Source organism: Lepidochelys olivacea, assembly GCF_965140295.1.
Source record: "Lepidochelys olivacea isolate rLepOli2 genome assembly, chromosome: 8".
Taxonomy (NCBI): Eukaryota; Metazoa; Chordata; order Testudines; family Cheloniidae; genus Lepidochelys; species Lepidochelys olivacea.
In genome coordinates, this window is record NC_140418.1 from 8,321,322 (window position 1) to 8,347,698 (window position 26,377).

The window sequence follows — 26,377 nt, forward strand, 5'->3', positions numbered from 1 at the left end:
TTGTACTTTTGTTCTTTTCTTTTGAGGGTGGACTCCTCTTGCTTTGTCAGGGCTGTTGTATGCATCTTCAGCCGTTGTGTGTTTACACTTTATTTCATCATGACAGTCTGGAGCTGGAGGTTGATTCCATCATCCATCCATACCTCATTCACACATCTAAACTAAACTAATAAGATTACAGCAAGGTTTTGCAAAAATGAAGGTTGCAGCAAGCTTTTACAAAATGGAGTGAGCATTTTAAAATGGAGTTTGAGTTACAATATGGACAAGTAAAGGAGTACTTGTGGCACCTTAGAGACTAACCAATTTATTTGAGTATAAGCTTTCGTGAGCTACAGCTCAGATGTAGCTCACAAAAGCTTATGCTCAAATAAATTGGTTAGTCTCTAAGGTGCCACAAGTACTCCTCTTCTTTTTGCGAATACAGACTAACACGGCTGTTACTCAGAAACCTGTCAATATGGACAAGTGTAAGGAATGGCAAACAGTAAACAGAAGTTCCAATATAGACAAGTGTAAGGAATGACAAACAGTGAGCAGAAGTTACAATGTTGAAACAGTGCAAGTTTCAGCGATTTAAGCAGCAATTGGATTGCAAGTGAAACTCAATTAGCCAGTTATTGGGGTACCTGGTTTTATGAATGAATGTAGTTTCACTTATAAAACTTTACTTATGAAGTTACATTAATAAAGTGAACAATTAAAAACAATTTCATTGATCAGTTCTACATCTACACTGCAATTAAAAGCCTGCAGCAGGCCCATTCCAGCTGACTCAGGCTTGGGCTGACTCTACCTCCTGCCTGCAAAATGCATCCCCCAGTGGGTGAAGTCCGTAACCTCTTGTTTAGACCTATGCAACATTTCAGAGTTATGAACAACCTCCATTTCCGAGCTGTCTGTAACTCTGAGGTTCTACTGTAAATGGTGTGAAGTGTCTGGACCGTCTGGAAAGCAACTTTTCAATATGAAAATCAGAAGCGATTTCTTGTATGCAGTTTGCTATTACTTAAATCAGAGAGTGAATCACATTTTCTGGACCTTTGAGTCTTTTAAAATCTTAGAAAATCTTTCCTTAATATGTGTTCAATACAGGACCTATCAGTCTTAGGGTTTTACATTGTTGCCCGTCACCGTAGTATCTGTGTGCTTTCCACATGAAATCAATAGCAGTAATGATGTTTCTAGTGGATTTCATGGAGTACATGGTATTGTACTCATGGAGTACATGGCTTGACAAAGCCCTGACTGGGATGATTTAGTTGGGGATTGGTCCTGCTTTGAGCAGGGGGTTGGACTAGATGACCTCCTGAGGTGTCTTCCAACCCTGAGAGTCTATGATTATAGATAGAGGTGCCCAGTCCAAAGAATGCCTTGTAATCTGTGTTCTGTTTGGTATAACGTCCATTTGCATTTTTTGTTTGGACTTTGTAATTGCAAGCTATAGTAATAAGCAAAGGAATATAGAGTAGTGAGAAAAATATTGGAAGTCTCTCACTAGGAGATGGTGGGAGAGAGTACATGGAAAGGCACTGTTTAATTAAGGCTACCAGGCACAGATTCAGGCAAGACAAGTGATGCTTAAGCAACCTGCTGGAATTCTTTGAGGATATTACTGCCATAATTGATCATGAAAAATCAGCAGATATAGTATACTTAGATTTGGAAAAAGCATTTGACAAGGCTCTGCATCCAAGATTAGTGGCCAAGGTACAGAGTTGTAGAACAGGATTGCAATGGGGAACATATGTCATGCAATGCCAAATAGAGTGCATAAAAAGAAGTCATACCGTTACTATAAAAGGGACTTGTGAAATCCTACCTGGAATACTGTGTGCCTCGCTGGTCAATATACCATAAATAAGATATTGCATTAGAGAGAATACCATAGGCAACAAAGATGCTAACTGATATGAAGAGTCTGGCTCATGAAGATGAGTGAAGGGAATTGGACTTATTTTCACTGGGAAAGAGACTTAATTGATGGTTTCAAAGGGCCAGATTCTGCCTATCCCTTACGTGAGTATTCAGTGTGTGAGGGAAGGATATAAAAGCTGGTGCCACCATAACATCACCCCCCCAAAGCCATGTAAAGGGGCGCACACCCCTCCCCAAACATGTTAGATAGAATTCTAACCTCTCTGCTCAGGGATGCCTGAGGGCTGCTCCCTCCCTATGGCACCCCAAAATGGGTAAGGACAGGGAGCAGGATGTAAAACTCTCCAAAAATGGGAAGAAAACATTGGGGCTCTGAAAACCAAATAAAGGAGTGAGGCGCTTGAGGGAGAGGGAAGGACAGTTAGTCCTATAACTTTGTTCCAAACCAGAAGATCCAGATCAACAATATTCCCTTCTGTCTCGCCATACACCCAGCTCTTCCTAGGCTGCCTGGTTACCTATCATGGAAAAGGACATCTACCCTCTCAATTGAGAATAATTGGAAGGCTCTTGATGTCTCTTCCTGGGTCAAATTGACCAAGATTGCCAGCAAGACAACCTCAGTCTTCCACCTCTTTGGTGGAACTGACTGTCCTTAGCAACTGCAAGATGCTCAGTATAGCCAGCCTCAGGGCATGATGCAAGATGCAGTTGTTTGATTTAGCTGTCATTTGTTTTTTGAATTGCAGGTTTTTTAGATTTTGGTCATTTTATTCCTGGGTGAAATGACAACATGGTTGCTAACATTTCTGCAGGCAGCAGCATTCTTCATTACTACTCGGGGGTAATTTTAGATCAAATGTGCTTTTTTAAATTTTGTAATGATGTGAGTACTTTACCATAAAAGAGGAGAAAATGGCATGTGTTTAAAAGAAAGCCTAGAGAATTTTGGCCACTCAATATAGAATCCAGGGGCACCTAATCTGTAAAAAGAAACTGTCATCTTTAAAACTTGTCTGTACAACATCTAGCACAGTGGGACCTGATTCTTGACTGGCGTTCCTTGAAGCTCCTGTAATTCAGATAAACAATAATGATTTAAATGCGCAGTGCCAGAATGTCTAAGCGAGTAAATTAGGGGTATGTGTTATCTACATAAACTCTCTCTCATGACACATCCATTATGTATTTTGAGTAGTTTTAAAAACTCAGACTATGGAATGAACAAGTACCAGGCAGCAGGATTAACCTTGATTTAATGGGAGCAATTTTTTTTATTGCTTTTAAACAAATTGACAGGTTAGAGCTACCTTCTTGATTATGGCAGCACTACATGCTAAGTTTGAATGACAGTTGATCTGAGTGGTTTAAACATTAAAACCTCCAGAGTGGCTTTTCACAGCCCTGAACCTGGCTGACAGATTTTGGAAGCAGCTAAAGTTGGCAAAATCATACCAACTACCCCTGGGCCTCCACTTGTCCACTGATCAGAACAACCCACTTGCAATCACCCCACTTACATCTTTTATGTATTTGATACTTGTACCATTTTTGTGCACTGCTGCTGCTTTCGTGCCGTTAGTATTTTTGTCAGTCCTTCAGGATGTTCGTTTCTCACCTTATGATCATCTACCACTTTGCATAGACTCTAACAACTATGCCCGTTCCTTGTGGAATAGCATTAAGCATTTAAATAATGAAAATGCCTGCAGTACTTGGTACCTGCTTGAATAGCAAATGTTTAACAAGGCAAAAGCTCTCTTTCCACTGCAATAAACTGTCAATTCAAGCCCTGCTTTAACATCCTAGAGTAGCTGTTCTCTTTCTAGCACAGACAGTTGTGCAGTCAACTCTCTCTCAAGTCAGTCTCAGCAATACAAGCTATTGTTATCTTGTGTAGGAGACTGTGAAAGTGTTGGTGCCTGACCGCTCGTGCTGGAGGTCTGTTTTAGCACTCTTGTTTTTCCATCCTTGTCATTCACTTGTTTCAGTCCAACGATCTTCCTACTTTTCTCCCCTCTGCGCTCATTTACGAACCCCAAACACTTTTGGACTGTCAGCTTGTCTTATTGCCTTTTCCACTTCAGTCCTCCAAGCAGTCTTTCCTTCCATGCCCCATTTCCTGGAAGCCCACACATGCCACTTTCCCCCTCCCATGTGACTGTTTTCTGAGAGCATAGACATAAGTAGATATCACAATGAATGGAGCAAAGATTTGTATCTGTCAAAAACAAAACAAAAATATCTCTCTAACTCCTCAAAAACACAAAACAACCAGCTGAATAAAGTGCTGAATATGGTTTTTGAGCTGTGCAAAATGCTTACCTTAAATGTACTCAAAATAAAACCGGTTTGGTTTCAGTTTGACCTGTATATGTGGAAGAGGACTGTTTCATTTGAACTCTTCTTTGTGCCAACACAAAGGTGAAATCCAGGCCCCACTGAAGTCAATGGGAGTTTTGTCATTGACTGATAAGTTATCTGGAGAAGTGCAGGCTTCATGGAACTACCATTAAATGGATACATAATTTGTTAAAAAACTGCAAACAAAGAGTAACTATTAATGGGATGTTGTCAGATTGAAGGGAGGTCTCACATGGGGTTCCACAGGGATCTGTTCTGGATCTGGTGTTAACATCTTTATTAATGACCTGGATGTAGGAGTGGAGAACATAGTGATCAAATTTGCAGATGACACAAAGTTGGGGGTAGTGGTGTTGTCATCACTTTGGAACACAGACCTAAAATTCAGAGGGACCTTGATAAATTGAAGAACTGGCCTATTACAATAAAGTGAAATTCAAGTAAGACAAATACAAGATGCTACACTTAGGGAATTAAAAAACAAATGCAGAAATACAGAATGGGTATAACTGGCTGGGCAGCAGCAGCACTGTTGAGAAGGATCTGGGATTTGTGGTGGATCACAGCCTCAACATGAATCAGCAATGCGATGCTATTACAAAAGAAGCAAATGCAATTTTAGATTGCATTAACAGAGGCATAACATGCAAGTCACGAAAGATGACAGTACCACTCTACTCGGTGCTGGTTAGGTCTCAGCTGGAGTACTGTCTACGGTTTTGGTCACCGCTGTATAGAAAGGATGGAGAGAATGTAGCCTTTTATTATTATTATTATTATTTATTATTTAAAGTACATTTGGTGATGATGTATTATTACATCACGGTGGGTTTGACTCTGGTGGCTACCATCTCAAGTTCAACAAAGTTACCTTTGCCACTTGTTTCAGATCTAGAGCTTATAGGAACACATGAAGACCAAGGAAAGTAATACATACAGTCACAAGAACAATGTCTAATATCTTTTACCAATTTTATTATAGTTTCCAGCAAAGTTATGAATATCCAAGCATATATAAAGCCTAAATATATCCATGCACAAATTATAGCTACAGTCATGCTATCATCCTTCTAGATAGTTTTAGGGTCTGATGGGTTTCTCATGAATTGATCATCAGTAGATGGATGGGTCCTGCTGGAATTTTCCTGTAGGAAGCTCAGGTTTCCCAATCTGGGCACCCTCTTTTATAATGTGATTCTGACTGTACCTACACTCCGTGCATGTGCATGAAAGTGTCAACCCTCTTTTTCCTTATTTGTGTTGTATCCCCCAAGATTTTGGTGTACCCCATTTTCTATAAGTTGTGTATAGTTCTTTTTATTCTCAATAGCATCGACGCACAACCTGTATCCTGAGGTTAAGGCACGTGTTAGAAAAAAATGTGCCTCTAGAGCATTTTTGTGATCTAAAATTAATCTCACCGCTAATTTTTCGCAATACCACCCATTGGTACATCATTTCCCATAATCTTGTGGCATCGTGTTGCTCTTTGGTCACTTACTTATATGAAGCATTTCTTAATTCCAAGGCCTAAAATGGCTAAACTAAAATCTTACAGGCCTCAGCCTGTAGACCTTGCATTTCAGCCCTCCTTACTTAGATACCTAATACATATTTATCCCTTCTAACTACTGATCAGTCTATACTTCTATACTGCTAACATCACACAACACACAGTACATGAATGATAAAATAAAATCATTGGCTACAAGAAGCTGGAAAGGATCCAGAGGCGAGCGACAAGATGATCAAAGGGATGGAATGCAAACCATATGAGCAAAGCCTGAAGGAACTGGGTATGATTAGTTTGGAAAAGAGAAGATGAATGGGGGACATGATAGCAGTCTTCACATACTTGAAAGGCTGCCATAAAAAAGATGGAGAAAAGTTGTTCTCTCTTGCTACAGAGGGAAGGACAAGAGGCAATGCATTCAAACTACAGCATAGCAGATTTAAATTAAATCTCAGGAAAAACTTCCTAACTGTAAGAGTAGTAGGAAAATGGAACTGCCTAGGGCGGTTGTGGAAGCTCCTTCACTGGAGGTTTTCAAAAGGAGGCTGGATAGCCATCTGTCTTGGATGGTTCAGACACAACAAATCCTGCATCTTGTCCGGGGGTTAGAATAGATGACCCTGGTGGTCCTGTCTAACCTTATGATTCTATGATTTCAATGGAGCCAGGATTTCACCCATAGTCTGCCGATGTGTTTTGCAAAACTTTTTGCTTTTCTAGGTATGCCTGAGCATTTAATGGCTAGATCCAACCCCCAAAGTCCCTGGGGGGGTGTTTGAGTTGCACATTGGAACAAAGAATCAGCACGCTTTCTTGTCATTCCTCCTTGAAGTATGAAGTCAGAAGCGTCTGTGGGACAAGAACTTGTTTGCTTGGGATGAATCCAGCACAAAAGTGCCAAGTCAAATGGTTTTTCTTACAGACTACATATTTTTGGTCTTTTTCACATGGCAACTCTGCCAGTTTCCTGGGTTTCTCTGCAGCTGTGGGAATTGTAAATGAAACTACAGAGTGATTTATTCATGTTAAGAAATTGTCCTGGCACTCAAATGTTTCAGTGTGATCTCTTTCACTGATTCCTCTCCTAATTTAGATTATCCAGATACAGATGTCCTCTCTCATTTTCAGAGCATTAACAGGTTTTTAGGATGCATCTATTTAAAATATTTCTGGTGCAGTTGTTGAGAAGTGCCACTGGCATTAACACATCCACACGACCTCAGAACTTCCATTAGATTTGAGATTTTGTTTCTTGCCCTGATATCTCTGTTAGCCTATACTCTTTTGTTGCAGGGAGGAAGATTAAATTCTGAGGGAGCCAACATTTTGCTTGATCCTTCACTTTAGGAAAAAGTAGCAGTGATAGCACTTATTTGAATCTCACACTGTATCTATTACTGGAACCTGCAGTCTGAAATTCAAATCTTCTCTGTAGGGCAATGGTTATCTCCTTTCCCTCTCAATCCTTTCTTTTGCATAATACCCTAATGATCACCCACCAATAAAAAGCCTGGAAAGTTGAAAGATTCTCATATTGAGGCAGCTGAGGTCTGTCACTCTGGTGTGGTTATGCATTTACTATAGCATCATTTCTCTCCAATTCAAAGCTCCAGCAGCCATATCCTTGTGATAAGGGGAAGCTGAGACTGATGAGATAGGCAATTTGTTGCTGCGCTAATTTCATACCAGAGCTTAACACTCATACTTTATGATTTCACCTTTAAAAGGTTTTTTCCTTTACAAGCTGCTTTCCCTTCCCTTCCCTTCACACATTGTGTTTTATCTTTCACAGCATCCTTGTCGCAGCTGGCCACACAAAGTTAGTATTTCCTAATTTTACAGGGACTGATGGATATTGCTAATGGCTTAAACAGTGATGTGCTGATTGCATAACCTATATGTGACAAGATGGGGACAGTAACATGAATGTGGTCAGCCTCTGGAAAAGACAGAACTCCATTCAAACTGGAGGGTATGAGAACACCCATGATTAGGTATGATACTCCCACATCAAATATGAACCCTCAGAATTTGGGCAAGATTAGTCACCCTTTTTCTTTTTTCCTCCTCCCTCCTTTGGCTATTCCTATGTAGTAGCACAGTTGGCGATATTCACAATATAATCTCCGACTCTTACAAAGAACTCATGCATGGGAAACTTTGCAACATTATGTGGCTTTGCAGGATTTGGAGGGTTATACCTAATTTCCGTACTTCTAAAATACACCCATGGTATTTTCTTGTAGCCATGCCCTCTGTGCTAGGCTAAGAAGCTGCTTGTTGCTTGAATACATCAGTTAAAAGGAAAAAACTAAGGCATACAGAGAACCACTAGAAGATTAGGGATGTAATATTTGCCTGACCTGGTACTGAAGCCTGTTCTCCTCCCCAAGCTCCCAAAACTTTGGAAACGTGTGTTGTTCTGCTTTGTAATCATGTTACAACATGCTAACAATGTAGTTTGAAGACTACAAGCCTGACTCTTCTCTCACTTCCACTGAGTTAATACTGACATAACTCCATTGAGCTACAATGTAGTTACTCCCAATTTACTCCAGAGTAAGTGAGAGGAGAATTAGGCCCTACCAGCTGGAAGACTTGTGACATTTCTGATCCAGGGTGGACGCCAGAAATGCAAAACAAAGAAAAACCACAACAGCAACCACATGAATGTTTCAGAAACTTTAAAGGATCGGGGGAAGTTTGGTTCTAAAATATGCTGAAGGTTTGGGGTAATTTACCCATCGCTAGTAGAAGTGTGGTATAGGGTCGAGCTTAAAGCTCTATGCTAAAAGAAAGTATATAGCAAAGATAATCAGAATCTGGTAAGCCAAGGGGGAAGAACACCTAAACATGAGAGACTGGTTTCTGTTGAAGCTGAATGGGATAAAAGCAGCTGGTGATGTCATTTTTCTTATTAAGCTGAAAATAGTGGAAGAAATGATGGGTATTGAGTAGTGCCAGATTCAATAAATACACTGTGCAGCTGCCACACTGGATGGGACCAGACAGAACTACACAAGCCGCAAACAATACATCGTATGGGACTTGTGGGGGTGTCTGGAGTATTCAAGCTAAGCAAAGTCTTTATTGACTATGGTCCTTTCATATCTTTTCTTCTTGCATAATTGAATAAAACTTGTTAGACAAGTAAATGCTAATTTGTACAACCACTTTAAAAACATTCATTTTGAGCACTGATTCAGCCTTTCAAAGCTCCTCACTGAAAAGAATAGTGTAGATAGAACAACAGAGAACTCCTTGGACAAGGATTCAGTGAGCAGCCTCCCAGTAGAAGTCTGAAAATAATTAGTGTTTATGCTTGTGATTTAACTATGTGGAATTGGTTTTTTGTTTTTTTTTACTAGTCGGATAATGCACAGAATTTATATCATTGTCTTACAATTTGGGATAATACTACTGCCTTACTTTGCAGAAGTTTATGGGAGGGTACATTCATTAGTAGTTAAGGTGTTCAGATACTACAGAAAGGGAGCTATGTTAGTTTCTAGGTAGATAGTGTATCTCCAAGGTGCCTTTTAAACTATATAAACACAGAAGTGCTCAGTAATTATTATTACTGATGTCTCATCATAGAATCATAGGACTGGAAGGGACCTGTGTTATGTTTGACAGACAAATAGTCTTCATCTAAGCAATAATTTCTGGGAGAAACAAGTAAAAGAAAATGTGTATGTACATATATTTATAAAATATACAGATTTACAGCTGCTAATTAACAGGAGTAGCTTTAAATTTGTCCTGCATAATCTTATATCAGCTGTTTAACTTGATGAAAGGCTTTTTAGCTTTAAGCAAAATAACTGCAGCCAAATCTTTTAGGTGAATAGACCAGATGGTACAGGTTTGAACGATCAGAACGAAATATTTATATCAAAACCCCAACTCACTTTAGAAGCATGGGCTTTCAAGCAAGTCACTCTGTTTTACCAGTTTTAGCATGTACATCCCAATCCAAATGTATTAATTACTGGCAGCCTATAATTCTTACAGGTGAGGTTCTCTAGTTTTTTGATTAATGTAACTCATGCTTCTGTAAAGGATTAAGTGGTTTCATTGGTGGTGGCTTTGGGGTTTTGCATTCATTATGGAGAAGTAACAGATTAGGAGCTATACATTCATAGAATCATAGAATAGCAGGGTTGGAAGGGACCTCAGGAGGTCATCTAGTCCAACCCCCTGCTCAAAGCAGGACCAATCCCCAACTAAATCATCCCAGTCAGGGCTTTGTCAAGCCTGACCTTAAAAACTTCTAAGGAAGGAGATTCCACCACCTCCCTAGGTAACGCATTCCAGTGTTTCACCACCCTCCTAGTGAAACTGTTTTTCCTAATATCCAACCTAAACCTCCCCCACTGCAACTTGAGACCATTACTCCTTGTTCTGTCATCTGCTACCACTGAGAACAGTCTAGAGCCATCCTCTTTGGAACCCCCTTTCAGGTAGTTGAAAGCAGCTATCAAATCCCCCTTCATTCTTCTCTTCCGCAGTCTAAACAATCCCAGTTCCCTCAGCCTCTCCTCATAAGTCCTGTGTTCCAGTCCCCTAATCATTTTTGTTGCCCTCTGCTAGACTCTTTCCAATTTTTCCACATCCTTCTTGTAGTGTGGGGCCCAAAACTGGACACAGTACTCCAGATGAGGCCTCACCAATGTCGAATAGAGGGGAACGATCACGTCCCTCGATCTGCTGGCAATGCCCCTACATATACATGCCAAAATGCCATTGGCCTTCTTGGCAACAAGGGCACACTGTTGACTCACATCCAGCTTCTCATCCACTGTAACCCCTAGGTCCTTTTCTGCAGAACTGCTGGCGAGCCATTCGGTCCCTAGTCTGTAGCGGTGCATGGGATTCTTCTGTCTTAAGTGCAGGACTCTGCACTTGTCCTTGTTGAACCTCATCAGATTTCTTTTGGCCCAATCCTCAAATTTGTCTAGGGCCCTCTGTATCCTATCCCTACCCTCCAGCGTATCTACCTCTCCTCCCAGTTTAGTGTCATCTGCAAACTTGCTGAGAGTGCTATACACACCATCCTCCAGATCATTAATGAAGATATTGAACAAAACCGTCCCGAGGACCGACCCTTGGGGCACTTCACTTGATACCGGCTGCCAACTAGACATGGAGCCATTGATCACTACCCGTTGAGCCCGACAATCTAGCCAACTTTCTATCCACCTTATAGTCCATTCATTCAGCCCATACTTCTTTAATTTGCTGGCAAGAATACTGTTGGAGACCGTGTCAAAAGCTTTGCTAAAGTCAAGGAACAACATGACCACCACTTTCCCCTCATCCATAGAGCCAGTTTTCTCTTCATAGAAGGCAATTAGATTAGTTAGGCATGACTTGCCCTTGGTGAATCCATGCTGACTGTTCCTGATCACTTTCCTCTCCTCTAAGTGCTTCAGAATTGATTCCTCGAGGACCTGCTCCATGATTTTTCCAGGGATTGAGGTGAGGCTGACTGGCCTGTAGTTCCCAGGATCCTCTTTCTTCCCTTTTTTAAAGATGAGCACTACATTAGCCTTTTTCCAGTTGTCCAGGACTTTCCCCGATCGCCATGAGTTTTCAAAGATAATGGCCAATGGCTCTGCAATCACATCCACCAACTCCTTTAGCACTCTTGGATGCAGCACATCTGGCCCCATGGACTTGTGCTCATCCAGCATTTCTAAATAGTCCCAAACCATTTCTTTCTCCACAGAGGGCTGGTCACCTCCTCCCCATGCTGTGCTGCCCAGTGCAGCAGTCTGGGAGCTGACCTTGTTCGTGAAGACAGAGGCAAAAAAAGCATTGAGTACATAAGCTTTTTCCACATCCTCTGTCACTAGGTTGCCTCCCTCATTCAGTAAGGGGCCCACACTTTCCTTGACTTTCTTCTTGTTGCTAACATACCTGAAGAAACCCTTCTTGTTACTCTTAACATCTCTTGCTAGCTGCAACTCCAGGTGTGATTTGGCCTTCCTGATTTCACTCCTGCATGCCGAGCAATATTTTTATACTCTTCCCTGGTCATTTGTCCAATCTTCCACTTCTTGTAAGCTTCTTTTTTGTGTTTAAGATCAGCAAGGATTTCACTGTTAAGCCAAGCTGGTCGCCTGCCATATTTACTATTCATTCTACACATCGGGATGGTTTGTCCCTGTAACCTCAATAAGGATTCTTTAAAATACAGCCAGCTCTCCTGGACTCCTTTCCCCCTCATGTTATTCTCCCAGGGGATCCTGCCCATCAGTCCCCGGAGGGAGTCAAAGTCTGCTTTTCTGAAGTCCAGGGTCCATATTCTGCAGCTCTCCTTTCTTCCCTGTGTCAGGATCCTGAACCCGACCATCTCATGGTCACTGCCTCCCAGGTTCCCATCCACTTTAGCTTCCCCTACTAATTCTTCCCAGTTTGTGAGCAGCAGGTCAAGAAGAGCTCTGCCGCTAGTTGGTTCCTCCAGCACTTGCACCAGGAAATTGTCCCCTACACTTTCCAAAAACTTCCTGGATTGTCTGTGCACCGCTGTATTGCTCTCCCAGCAATGATAGAAGTCTCCCATGAGAACCAGGGCCTGCGATCTAGTAACTTCTGTGAGTTGCTGAAAGAAAGCCTCGTCCACCTCATCCCCCTGCTCCGGTGGTCTATAGCAGACTCCCACCATGACATCACCCTTGTTGCTCACACTTCTAAACTTAATCCAGAGACACTCAGGTTTTTCTGCAGTTTCATACTTGGGCTCTGAGCAGTAATACTGCTCTCTTACATACAGTACAACTCCCCCACCTTTTCTGCCCTACCTGTCCTTCCTGAACAGTTTATATCCATCCATGACAGTACTCCAGTCATCGGAGTTATCCCACCAAGTCTCGTTATTCCAATCACATCATAATTCCTTGACTGTGCCAGGGCTTCCAGTTCTCCCTGCTTGTTTCCCAGGCTTCTTTATACACTAAGTAGAATTCAGAATGCAGTGAATGTATCAAGCCCTGAGGCAACCTTCTGCTTTTACCTTAATATCATCTATATTTCTCTAATAGCTATAGACTTGTCTAGCCTTTTACCCTCAGCTAGGCTTAGTAACACTTGGGATAGTTTAATGACATGTTTTTAATATTTCAAGGTTTGCTATTGGTTATATCAGTGCAGTCAAGTAAACCATTCGAATAGTTTGCCGATATCCTTGTCTCATATTAAAAAGTCATTAGCAGAAGAATCTGACTGGAAAAAAAAGTATTTGTGTGATCTAACAAGTGACATTTCCCCCATTTGGATCATATCTCATTAAAATACAAAGTTCTTTCACTTAAGGTTTTATTATATTTATGCTTAAATGGAAGAATTTTTCATATTTTGATCATTTGACTTTATACATTCACTTTCCAGATTCTTCATTTTACTTTCTAGAGCAAGGGCCCAATTCTCACTTATCCTAAGGCAACTTTACAGGGCTCTGGAGGTGTAAAGGGGCCTCAAAGGGAGTATAAATATAATTTATGGCCTTTTAAAGGATGGTTTGCGCTGCCAGAGCAGTGTAAAGTTTCCCTATGTAAATGAGCATCAGGCCTATATAACTTTGTTTTTTGATGCAGTGGTTGGGTATGACTTCACTCCTTTAAGATAGTACTGCTTACCATGCATTTAGGAACTATCTGGTACCAGTATATCTTGTTTCATAGAAAAATTACCTCAATTTGATTACATAGCAAGCCATTCTAAAAGATGGAGGAATTGTACCTCCATCTTCTACAAGGAATTCAGACATCACTGAAGCTGACCTGGACACCAATAATAAATAATCTTGTATGCATGTTCTGAAATTACCATGATGCCACTGGAAGATTGATAGGGGCAGAGAGGGAAATAAAAAATAAATTATATTTACAGTTGGCAGCCACAGTACCCTATGGCTTTGTGAGCCCATAGATATCAAGGCTATGCTAATCTTAGCTTTTTTTAAAAAACTACATCTTTAGCACTTTTCATTGCAGAGATCACCTTGAAAATTTTTCACTTTAATTTTTCCTGAAACTGGTGTGTTAGTCACAGTCCCAGGGCCTAGACTTGGTGGCTTGAGAAGAGCACATGGCTGTGGTTTGCATTAATTTTTTTGTTGGAGGTAGTGGACTATCGCTGGGATAGTGCTATACACTTTTTTCCCCACTCTTTTACGTTTGTATTATTTTAACCTTAATTTCATGATCTCCCTCCTCCAGAGTCACTCCACAGGTGTTTTGAGTATCCACACATTGCTTTTTCCTTTCATTATTTCTCTCCTTCCCTGATACACACTCATATGTGATGCATTTTGAAAGCCTCACTTCTTAGCTGTTGCCTGTAGGGTCCAAATTTCACAGCCACGCAGCCTAATAAAACAAAGCAATATTTATATCAGTTTGCCTTTTGTAGCACCTGACAGATTCTGAGTTCCAAATTTTCTTTGTTTGTATAAATATATATAAAAAAGACTTTGGCAATGTTTTCAAGACGCCTTGGGAATAAACCTCATATTAATTTGCTAGAGAACAGAATGATTTTACTTTCCAGACTTTTCTGTAATCATTTTGTATTATAAGAACTCTCTGCTTCCCTAGAATTAGTTTCTTGCAGTCATATGGACAGTAGCTTTACTCATCTTCAACTACTCTTGTTGTTAGAGAAAGTTAGCAATAAGGACATTATCAAACCACTAGTAATATTAGAGCTTATGACTGCTCTGATTCAAATTCTACTATCAAAACTATCCAAGAGTATTATACATTACAACATCAGTGTAAAGATTGAACTCATGATGTGATATGCATATCCCTTTCCTGTTGCTAAACTCATGTTATAGCTTTGTTCTGACTGTTGCTTTCGGGACACAATATTCTGTAGAATTATAACAAGCTGATTGAGAACACATAAGAAAGTCGGGACACATGCATTTTTTTCCCTATTAAAATTGTAAGTGTTTTTTTCTGTTCCCTTTTCAAAAATTGAAGACAGGTCATTATTTACGAAGCATTGCATAGTTAAAAGATCCTTTTGCTTGGCAGCAGCTCGTTGTATAGGAGGAACAGGCGTTGATCATATGGTCATATGGGTCATTGTAAAATATGATCAGATTTCTATTTATTTGTATTGTATTTAACATTTAAAAGTTTAGTTGAGTGATTTTCAGTTTATGATCATCTAGTTAGGACTTCTTTCCTCTTAAAATGTATTGTATAGTTCAGCTTTTGAAACGTTAACTAAACATAAGCAGAATATTTTGTTCTATGAGCAGAGCTAAAATGCATTTATAAAGTAAATGTTTGCTTATAACCTTTGTTATTTTTCAGAGGTGCTTCTAATCAGCTCTGGTGTATCATGTGAATTTCTTTGCTTATTTTCCAGTGGTAGGGAACTGTATGTTTTGATTACTTGCAGGATTTTTTATGTTTGTTTGTTTGCACTGTAATGAAATTTCATTTTCCCTTGCTGCAAAATACATGGTTTATAAAAAGAGCATTGATGCATCAGATTAAACTGTTGTAATTCAAGTCTTGTACCATGGCTTGGCATTTCATTCCATTACAATTGCAAATGAGGTTGTTGCACATGTCATTTAAAATGCTAGGGGTCACCTGTCTCAGTCATTAAATGTGCTAATTCTCTGTAATTTACTCATGCTTTGCAGTATGGACTGAACATTCAAGTGTCTCATGGGCAGAAGTTAACTTTACTGGACTAGCCCTGAACCCAGTGGTGAGCTGGAGCCTGTTTGCACCAGTTCGCTAGAACCGGTTGTTAAATTTAGAAGCCCTTTTAGAACCGGTTGTTCCGCGAGGGACAACCGGTTCTAAAAGGGCTTCTAAATTTAACCAGGCAAAAGTGGCGCCTTAGGCGCTGACTCCATGGGTGCTCCAGCCCTGGAGCACCCAAGGGGAAAATTTGGTGGGTGCAGAGCACCCACCGGCAGCTCCCTGCCCTGGCCCCAGCTCGCCTCCGCCTCCTCCTCTGAACGCACCGCCCCACTCTGCTTCTCCACCCCTGCCCCCAGGCTTCCCGCGAATCAGCTGTTCACGCGGGAAGCCGGGGCGGGCTGAGAAGTAGGCGGCAGCTTCACACTTAGGCCCAGGGAGGCGGAGGTGAGCTGGGGCGGGGGAGCACGAGGAGGGCCGCTTGCGCTGCAGCAGATAACCGGGGCGAGGGGGGCACAAAGGGGAACCGCTCCCTGCCCCAGTTCACCTCGGTCTGAGTGGGAAGCTGCCGCCTGCTTCTCAGCCCTCCCCGGCTTCCCGCCGAACAGCTGATTCGCAGGAAGCTGGCGGGGGGTTGGAGAAGCAGAGCAGGGTGGTGCATTCAGAGGTAGAGCAAAGGTGAGGTGAGCTGGGGCCGGGCGCGGGGCAGGGAGCTACCAGTGGGTGCTCTGCACCCACCAAATTTTCTCCGTGGGTGCTCCAGCCCTGGAGCACCCACAGAGTTGGCACCTAAAGGCGCCACTTTTGATGTGATCAGTGGGGGGAGCGGCCCCTGCTCCCCCCCAGCTACGCTTCCCCGCCCCTAGGAGCTAGAGGGACCTGCCGAATGCAGGACTCCCCACCTCGCCCCCTGGCACATCCCTCTGGCTCTTAAGGGCGGGGTGGGCACCCACTATGGTGGCCCATGAGACCCTCCTGCCTGGTTCTGGGGGCAGTCAGGGAACAGGGGTGGATGGGGCAGAGGTCCTGGGGGGGCATCAAGGAATGCGGGGGTTGGATGGGGCAGGAGTCCTAGGGGGGACAGGGGGGGCAATGACCCCCCCCTGGGGTAAGGAGGGAACCTGTTGTTAAGATTTTGGCAGCTCATCACTGCCTGAACCACAGTTTAAGAGCATGGGGGGGGGGGGGGAATTGTGGGACAATCCTGATTCCAAGAGCAGAACCTGAGCAAAAAGGCACTGTGGGTGAGAGTTATATGGGGATTCATAGGGACGGAATCCTTTCTTCCATCTGCAAGTAGGTTCTGGGCCACACACACAGTTCTAGGGTGGTGTTATGCAGGAGATCAGACAGTGATCACAGTGGTCCCTTCTGGCCTTACCTATGAAAAAATGAAAATAAAGAATTTACACAGAAAGTGAAAAAATAAAACTGCCACCATAATTGTTTAATTGCTCTTGATTTGTGGACTATAGGGCAACAGTCACAATCCTACGTCCAAGCACGTGCTTAAGTGCTGTCTTGCTTGGGAATACTTTTCTGATCAGGGCCTTAAGGTTGTAGCATTTTACTAGTACACAGAGTAGGATTTCTTTTCCCTTTTGTCAAGGTTCCTTCCCCACTCTGAACTCTAGGGTACGGATGTGGGACCTGCATGAAAGACCCCCTAAGCTTATTTTTACCAGCTTAGGTTAAAAACTTCCCCAAGGTACAAACTCTGCCTTGTCCTTGAACAGTATACTGCCACCACCAAGCGTTTTAAACAAAGAACAGGGAAAGAGACCACTTGGAGACGTCTTCCCCCAAAATATGCCCCCCAAGCCCTACACCCCTTTCCTGGGGAAGGCTTGATAATAATCCTCACCAATTGGTACAGGTGAACACAGACCCAAACCCTTGGATCTTAAGAACAATGAAAAATCAATCAGGTTCTTAAAAGAAGAATTTTAATTAAAGAAAAGGTAAAAGAATCACCTCTGTAAAATCAGGATGGTAAATACCTTACAGGGTAATCAGATTCAAAACATAGAGAATCCCTCTAGGCAAAACCTTAAATTACAAAAAGACACGAAAACAGGAATATACATTTCCTCCAGCACAGCTTATTTTACCAGCCATTAACAAAAGAAAATCAAATGCATTGTCTAGCTAGATTACTTACTAACTTAACAGGAGTTGGAAGGCTTGCATTTCTGATCTGTTCTCAGCAAAAGCATCGCCCAGACAGACAGAACCCTTTGTCCGTGTGCCCCCCGCCCCCGGCTCCAGATTTGAAAGTATCTTGTCCCCTCATTGGTCATTTTGGGTCAGGTGCCAGCAAGGTTACCTTAACTTCTTAACCCTTTATAGGTGAAAGCGTTTTGCCTCTAGCCAGGAGGAATTTTATAGCACTGTATACAGAAAGGTGGTAAACCTTCCCTTTATGTTTAGGACACTTTCAATTTGCTTTCACCTTTCTTCCATTTTAATTCACCTTGTTGGATTTGTCCTGTTTTCTTCTGAATGATATATAGCATAAGGGTCCAAATGCAAACCACGCTATGAAAAAGGAATTCATGAATTATGAAGAGGCTGTTGTGGTTAAGTAGGAGTTTAAAGAAGAAAACACAGACAGAGGGCATTAAAAACAAAATAGAAAGTGGGAAAGAGGATGGTAGAGCAGACCTATAAAAACACATAGAAAAGTTAGAGATTTAAAAAAGAATAATGATTAGCAATTGAGCCAGACACATTGCAACTATATGCTGAGCTAGCAAAAATAAAAAGCCATTGGGCTATTTAAAATTGAGTGTAGAGAAATTACCCTATATCACAGGATAAAGAGCAAACGTTAACTGCTGCTTTTGTCTGTCTTTACAAAGGAGGCAGGTTGCAGTCTCATTGATTTGATGTTCAGTTCCCCAGGGATGACAGATGAGAATTTATGTAACATACAATTAACAGACTTAATTTGGAGATCAGTTGCTCATGGGTAGCATGCAAGTAATAGGGATGATTATAAAAATGTTAGGTGCAATTTTAAAAGGCTTGACTTAGAAGAAGTAGCTAGAGGGTTGTGCAAGTTAAGCATCTATCAAGGGTACCTGATTATGGTACTTTGCCTTCTCCCAGTCCAGCAGTAAACATGAGTCAGCTTGCTCAGCAACAGTGCAGATCTGCAATTTATAGCAACTCGGTGGAAGTGACAGGAAACCTAACTAAGGGGTTTCTTCAGGAGCATGCCTGTAAATACTAGCCATCAGATCCACTGAGTCAGAAATGCTGATCTTTGTGGCTTGTTGTTTCACGAGTGGCATCTTGCACCATGTTACTGATGTTCTTATTACTAAGTTGTTGGCAGAGGAAAACGAGCTGCATTTTTAAAAGTCAGTTGGACAATCAGAATGTGAAACTTACCATGCAATTTATTTTTTAAATGTATAAGGGGGAAGGGGAGTTGGATAAGGGGAAGAGGGTCCCGGGGTGCAGTCAGGGGACAGGGAGCAGGAAGTGGTTGGATAGGCTTGGGAGTCCTGGGGGGGCCTGTCATGGGGAGGGGTGTATGGATAGGGGTCAGGAAACAGGGAGCGTGGGGGGGATGATAGGGGTTGGAGTTCCAGGGAGGGGTGGTTAGGGATGTGGGGTCCTGGGAGGGGGCAGTCAGGGGACAAGGAGCAGGGGGGGTTAGATGGGTCGGGGATTCAGAGGAGGGCAGTCAGGGGGTGGGAAGTGGGAGTGAGCAGGTAGGGGGCAGGTGCCAGGCTGTTTGGGAGGCACAGCCTTCCCTACCCTGCCTTCCATACAGTTTTGGAACCCTGGTGTGGCCCTCGGGCCAAAAAGTTTGCCCACCGCTCGTCTATATAGATATCTATTGTCCTTTCAAGCCCTTAAAAGGCCATGGCAGGTGGGGGGGGGAGAGTGGGCTGCCCATCCTGTCACACCTCCTAGAAGTCATTATTTTATTTTGATTTAGACACATAAATGGAAAAAAACAGACACCACTCCCAAGGACAGGATCACAGTCCATAAAAACAACAGCAACAACAGAGCAGAGACTGATCTGCCAGTGCCACTGTCAAAACTGCCTGTCATCAATGACATCAACACAATCTCCCTAACTCGGATCACATCAAAGCATTCAGCCCCCCAGAGATCCAGTCTCCCTTGCCCTGCCAAGCACTGGAAAGAGAAACCATTTCTCAATATCATATATCAGTAGCCTTTGTTTTGCCATTTTTATTATACTTATCTGTGTGCAAAGTAAACAGGACATGACTTGTAGCAATTGCCAAGCTAGTCTAGCTTTTCTAAAAAGCTTATAAGATTTACTGTCAAATTTCACAGTGACAACAGTTTGCCGTAATAGAGAACAAAAATATGGTTGCCACAAGATTTCGTAGTAAATCTCATGAGGTTTTGAGTGATTGCTAAATAATTGCTTCTCGTTGCTATAAAAGATTAACACTAAAATTTTCGTGTGGGAATGCCCTACAAAATCGGGCTGCAATAGGCTGTTTGACAGATTTTCAAACCCTGGTGAAGAATTCCCTTTAGGATTGCTAGTCTAGGGTTGTTTACCTGTCATCCTGAAACTGTCAACTGGGATTATAGCGAAGAAATAATTTTCAAGTTGAGCCGTGGATTCTGACCAACTTAATTTCCGAAAACTTCAAGCTGCCCCAAGAGTTGGAGCCAATGGGAGCCTGCAGAAAGTAGAATATGATTACTGCATTCATTAGCTACATTTAAGGCTGTCTTTATCATAGGAAGAACTACTGTTTGGAGCAGCGGAGGAAAGAAGGGGTACTGAAACAGGGATTCTCCCCTTCTGTTTGTGTCATCAACCTGTTGCATCTTGTTATTAACCAAGATTGTAAACTCTTTGGTGGCAGGGCTTGTGCTTTTTACTATGTGGTTGTATGCCTACTGCAATGGGGTTCTTGTTCATAGATCTTTAAGGCCAGAAGGGACCATTAGATCATCTAGTATCTCCTGTATAATAGAAGGAAAAGAATTTCATCCAGTTATTCCTGTATTGAGACCAGTAACTTGTGTTTGACTAATTCTGGAAAGACAAGGTGGGTGAGGTAGTATCTTTTATTGGTCCAACTGCTGTTGGTGAAAGAGACAAGCTTTCAAGCTTACACAGAGCTCTTCTTTGGGTGGTCTGGGAAAGATACTCGCAGATAAATACAAGGATGGAAAAGATCAGGGGTTAACACATGTTACAAGAGACCATTTAAGGTGAAGTGGGCAGCTAACACCTCTACAATTGTAGAATAAAGGAGATTTAGTAGGTTACAAATTGTTGTAATGAGGCGTAAAACGAATGTCTTGAGCCCATGATTTTTGATAACTAGTACAGTTATGAATTTAAGCTCCCAGGTTTATCTTTTGAATGTGTTGTACAAGTTGCCTTTGAGGACGAGGACTGAGAGGTCAGAAATAGAGTGATCGTTTTGTGAAAAGTGTTTGACCGTGGTGAAATGGTGTTTTTATCTTTTACCATTTTTCTGTGCGAGTTCATTCAAGAACCTGGTTGTTGTTTGGTTTCTCCCAAGTAATTGTTACTGGGGCCTTTTGATACACTGGATGAGCTACAGCACATGTTGTGATAAGCATGTGTAGGACCTATGGCGCAGCTGCTGTTGCCTGACCCCGGTTGGGGTTTGGTGGGGGAAATTTTTGCTTTTTATTATGCATCATGCAGGTTCTGGAGCTGTTGAGGAGAGAGTATGTGCTACTCACTTCCTGGGTTCGTCAGTAATCTCCCTGGATTTTAGGGAGATTACTGATGAGCCCAGGAAGATGAGTAACACATACCACCTCCTCATCCGCCCTGGAGCCTGCATGGGGCATATCCTAAAAGCTCAGGTTCTTCTTCTAGAAGAGAGAAGAAGAGAAGAACTTTTGAATTTTCCCGTGGGATGGCTTCAGGTCTGCAGAGTGGCGACATGGCTGCGGCGGCCCCGGTTGGCCCAGGGCTCCTTGGCTGTGGGGGAGGTGTGGATATGGGAGGGGGTGTGGGGATAGGCAGAAGGGGTGGAGCTGGGGGCTAGCCTCCCCAAAGTGGGGCTCCACCCGCCACCCATGACTATGGATCTTGAAAGATTTGTTGGGGGGGTATTGATCATCATAGCAGTGGCAATATTTCTGCAGGTTTTGCATGCGTTGTTATGGTCGGGTCTGGTGCCTTTTGAGTTGGTCTGTCCTGGACTGTGCGGAGCTTGTGTCCAATGATGAGTCTGGCAAAGTTGGTGGATTGTTTGAAGGCCAGGAGAAGGAATCGTCCAATCTTAATTAGAAGACGTCAAGTGATGGAGAATTAAGTGTAGGGTTAAGTGCCAATAATTTGTTTTCAAGCAAATTATTATCAATAATTTGTTTAAGTGGACCCAGATCATCCATTAACTGCAGCCCAGCCCTCCCCCTTTTTTTAAATAATGGGAAATATTGGAAACAAATAAATAACAATAATAATGTTACCTAACTTTCCACCTGGGAGATTGTGCTTGTATTTACAATAATTCAATATGACAAGTCAAGCTGGGCACAAAGGATGAAAAGTTGTTGTAAAAAAATCTTGAATATATTTCTCATTGTATTTCTTTATTATGTAAAATGTCCATGAGTTGTAGAAAACGTATCCACATCATTGCTTTTCAGATAGATTTACATTTCTATGAATAGATCTAATATCTCTCTGCTGGCAGTGGTTTGTTTATCCTCACATGGCTTAATGCAGAAAGCTTACATGGGTAATTGCATTTGCAATGAAATTGATACTAGAACTGGAGAATCTGAATAATAAAAGGAAGGCGTATGGGCACAAATCCTCAAAAATATTTAGGCACCTAATTCCCATTAGAAGATCTGGACCATTATCATATTTGCCGTTAGGGACAGCACCCCAGCACAAGACAGCTGAATGGTCTCTTTATTCCAGAAACTTCTAACAACAAGGATTGTACTTCAAACAGGCACATGGTATATCAACATAGTAGTATGCTCTAGCACCGTCTTTTATATTTGTTGTTGTTATGTATTTATATTGTGGTAGGTATAGGTACCGGCTTCCTCTGGGTCCCGGGAGTATTCAAACCCCCCTTCCCCCCGGGCTCTGCCACCACCCGCCTCATTCCCTGAAGTCCCCACCCCACCCCACCTCTTCCTGTCCCGCTCTGCCGCTGCCCCGCCTCTTCCTGCCCATTTGCGCCCCCTTTCCTGAGCACACCCCGTCCGCACTCCTCCCTCTCCCTCCCAGTGCCTCCTTCACGTTGCAGAACAGCTGTTTGCTGTGGGCAGGAGGCACTGGGAAGGAGCAGGAGGAGTTGATCGGCAGGGCCGCCAGCGGATGGGAGGTGTTGGGGGTGACAGGGAGCTGGCGCCAGTAGGTGCTAAGCACCCACTAATTTTTTTCCATGTGTGCTCCAGCACTGGAGCATCCACAGAGTCGGCGTCAATGGTGGTAGGGTCTATAGGCCTCAGCCCCGTTGTCTTCGGAATTGTAAGAAAGAGATGGTCCCTGCGCCGAAGAGCATACAGTCTAAGTATATGCTAATATACATATATGGCAATATACAACTGGATACCACAAAGATATGGGGAGAGGATTCACATTTGTTGCAGTGTGGATATACTGTAGGCCAGATTTTTCTCCTTGTTACACCCGTTTAAATGCAGAATAATGCTAATGAAGTTACTTACACTGGTATAATGTTGGAGTAAGAGAGGAAGCTGCGCCTCTCTCTCTCTCTCTCTTTTTAAACCATATTTTGTCTTTTCAATGAGGATTAAAACAATCACATCTTGATATGCTGCTGATGGCCTATTTTTTTATTTAATTTCAGCAGCTGACCTGAGTAATCTGGATAACTTTGTCAGTATGCTGAGCCTCATTGAAGACCATGTAAACAGCTCAAGAAAGAGGTATCGGAGGCATGCGAATGATGATGACTACAACATTGAAGTTCTCCTGGGAGTTGATGACTCAGTTGTGCAGTTCCATGGAAAAGAACATGTACAGAAGTACCTTCTGACCCTGATGAATATCGTAAGTAACTTACTGCTACCTGCACTGAGGACTGAAAATGAAATTAGATTAAATTTACTTCACTTTAGCCGTTTGAATAGGACATGATAGATATTTTCAATACAGGAAATAACATAAAAATTCAGGCTGCTTCTACATAGGTATGTACTAAACTGGGAGGAGTGGTAGATACGCTGGAGGGGAGGGATAGGATACAGAAGGACCTAGACCAATTGGAAGATTGGGCCAAAAGGAATCTGATGAGGTTCAATAAAGATAAGTGCAGGGTCCTGCACTTAGGACGGAAGAACCCAATGCACAGCTACAGACTAGGGACCGAATGGCTAGGCAGCAGTTCTGCGGAAAAGGACCTAGGGGTGACAGTGGACGAGAAGCTGGATATGAGTCAGCAGTGTGCCCTTGTTGCCAAGAAGGCCAATGGCATTTTGGGATGTATAAGTAGGGGCATAGCGAGCAGATCGAGGGACGTGATCGTTCCCCTCTATTCGACATTGGTGAGGCCTCATCTGGAGTACTGTGTCCAGTTTTGGGCCCCACACTTCAAGAAGGATGTGGATAAATTGGAGAGAGTCCAGCGAAGGGCAACAAAAATGATTAGGGGACTGGAACACATGAGTTATGAGGAGAGGCTGAGGGAGCTGGGATTGTTTAGCCTGCAGAAGAGAAGAATGAGGGGGGATTTGATAGCTGCTTTCAACTACCTGAAAGGGGGTTCCAAAGAGGATGGCTCTAGACTGTTCTCAATGGTAGCAGATGACAGAACGAGGAGTAATGGTCTCAAGTTGCAGTGGGGGAGGTTTAGATTGGATATTAGGAAAAACTTTTTCACTAAGAGGGTGGTGAAACACTGGAATGCGTTACCTAGGGAGGTGGTAGAATCTCCTTCCTTAGAGGTTTTTAAGGTCAGGCTTGACAAAGCCCTGGCTGGGATGATTTAACTGGGAATTGGTCCTGCTTTGAGCAGGGGGTTGGACTAGATGACCTTCTGGGGTCCCTTCCAACCCTGATATTCTATGATTCTATGATTCTATAAAAAATAAAAAAGTGGGGGCCGGGAACAGTACTGTCAGTGGGACCATTCACATGCTTCAAGTTAAGTTTGTGCTTCAGTGTCATGCTGGACCCAAGCCTAGAGTCATGGAAATGTATTTGGAATTCTGCGTCTAGCACTGAAAAGCAGTCATCATGCTTTAGGATGTATGTTCCCTTACCCCATGTTCCCCACAGACACACTAGATATTATGAGCTATGTTCTAATAAAGATTAGAAACGTTGATTGGCTTGCAAACTTTTTTAAATTATTTGATTCAGTCTTTTGATACCTTGACAATCACCCAACCATTGGACCAGACTTTCTTCACTCTGCATTTAAATATGTACAATAAGCTACTTAGTCTTCTGAAATTGATATAATTTTTGCTCCATTGTTGGCATGTCTGGGTTTGCCTAATTAAATATGTAATCTTTTAGATCCCATCAGTGTAATAGACTCTGTATGGTTGTGTTGTAGGATAGCCAGGTGTCTGTTTTTTGACTGGAACACCTGGTCGAAAAGGGACCCAGCGGCTCTGGTCAGGACCACTGACCGGGCTGTTAAAAGTCCAGTTGGTACGGGGCTGGCAGGCTCCCTACCGGTTCCGTGTGGCTCCCCAGAAGCAGCGACATGTCCCTGTGGCCCCAAGGCTGAGAGACAGCCAGGGAACCACAGCCAATGGGAGCTGAAGGGGCAGCGGCTGTGGGCAGAGGCAGTGTGCAGTACCGCCTGGCCGCGACTCCACCTAGGAGCCAACGGACATGCCGGCTGCTTCCGGGAGCTGCCTGAGATAAGCGCCGGCTGCTTCTGGGAACTGCCTGAGATAAGCGCCGCCTGCATCCCTTCCTGCACTCAAGGCCCTGAGCCCCATCCCGCACCCAAACTCCCTCCCAGAGCCCGTACCCCCTCCCACGCCCCTGCCCCAGCCCTGAGTACCCTCCCTCACCCAAATTCCCTCCTGGAGCCCACACCCCAATCCCCTGCCTCAGCATGGTAAAAATGAATGAATGAGTGAGAGCAAGCAACAGAGGAAGGAGGATGGAGTGAGCGGGGCAGGGTCTCGGACAAGGAGGGCAGGGGCAGGGGTAGGGCCTCGGGGAAGGGGTGGGGCAAGGGTGTTCAGTTTTGTGCGATTAGCAAGTTGACAACCCTATGTGGTAGTGATAAAGATAGACACAAGTCTCCATTAAATATAATAGAGTAGAATTTAACAGAAGACACTGCCATATTTAGTCTTTGACTGAAAGATTTTGACTGGTAGGGGTTTAGACTGACCTCTAGAGGCTGGATGTCTTGCCAGATGACCTTTCAGCACTTTGCAGAATGTGGAAGTTGAAATGTGAACGGAAGTCCAAAATACTGGGAATATTTCTGCCTGGAGCATAATTTTTAAAAATGTTGTTTGATTATGAGACACTTATCTCTGCATGAAGTTTTAAACTGACTGTCCAGATATATAACACTAATCTGACAATGTCATCTGTAATTTTTAGACACTCCTAGTATATTTTTCCAGTGACATCATGGGACCTCCAACATCTGTCCCGCATCATGCAGTCTTTCTTTCTGCACATTATAGATGTTTAAGGAGCTGCTTATTCTGTTTTCTAGTCTGATTTTGGTGGTCTCTAAAAGACCCCCGCCAGTATCCCATTGTGTGATTTATCAGTTAGAACAGTGATCCATAAGCATTCCAGGTCCTGCACTTCTGAATTGGGTGATAACTAAGCAGGGAGTGATAGTAATGATTGGCTATCTTTCTGAAAAAATATGCTTCATCTCAACCATAACATGATGCAGGAAGTGGTGGGTGGGGTCCTCTGCTTTTCTTTGCAGGAAATTAGACTAGATAATCCCAGTGGTCCCTTCTGGCATTAAAATCTATG

At 42.9% G+C, this 26,377-nt stretch overlaps 1 protein-coding gene across 2 annotated transcripts in view; it reads left to right on the forward strand.

Annotated features, from left to right (window-relative positions):
• Positions 1-26,377, forward strand: part of ADAMTS2 (ADAM metallopeptidase with thrombospondin type 1 motif 2) — a 262,414-nt gene that overhangs the window by 163,326 nt on the left and 72,711 nt on the right. Inside the window, exon 4 of one of the 2 annotated variants that reach the window (XM_084637009.1) lies at positions 23,256-23,458. In XM_084637009.1, the coding sequence (XP_084493135.1) occupies positions 23,256-23,458 (203 nt within the window). The remainder of the gene's footprint in view (positions 1-23,255; positions 23,459-26,377) is intronic. The other variant, XM_084637010.1, reaches the window with a different exon arrangement.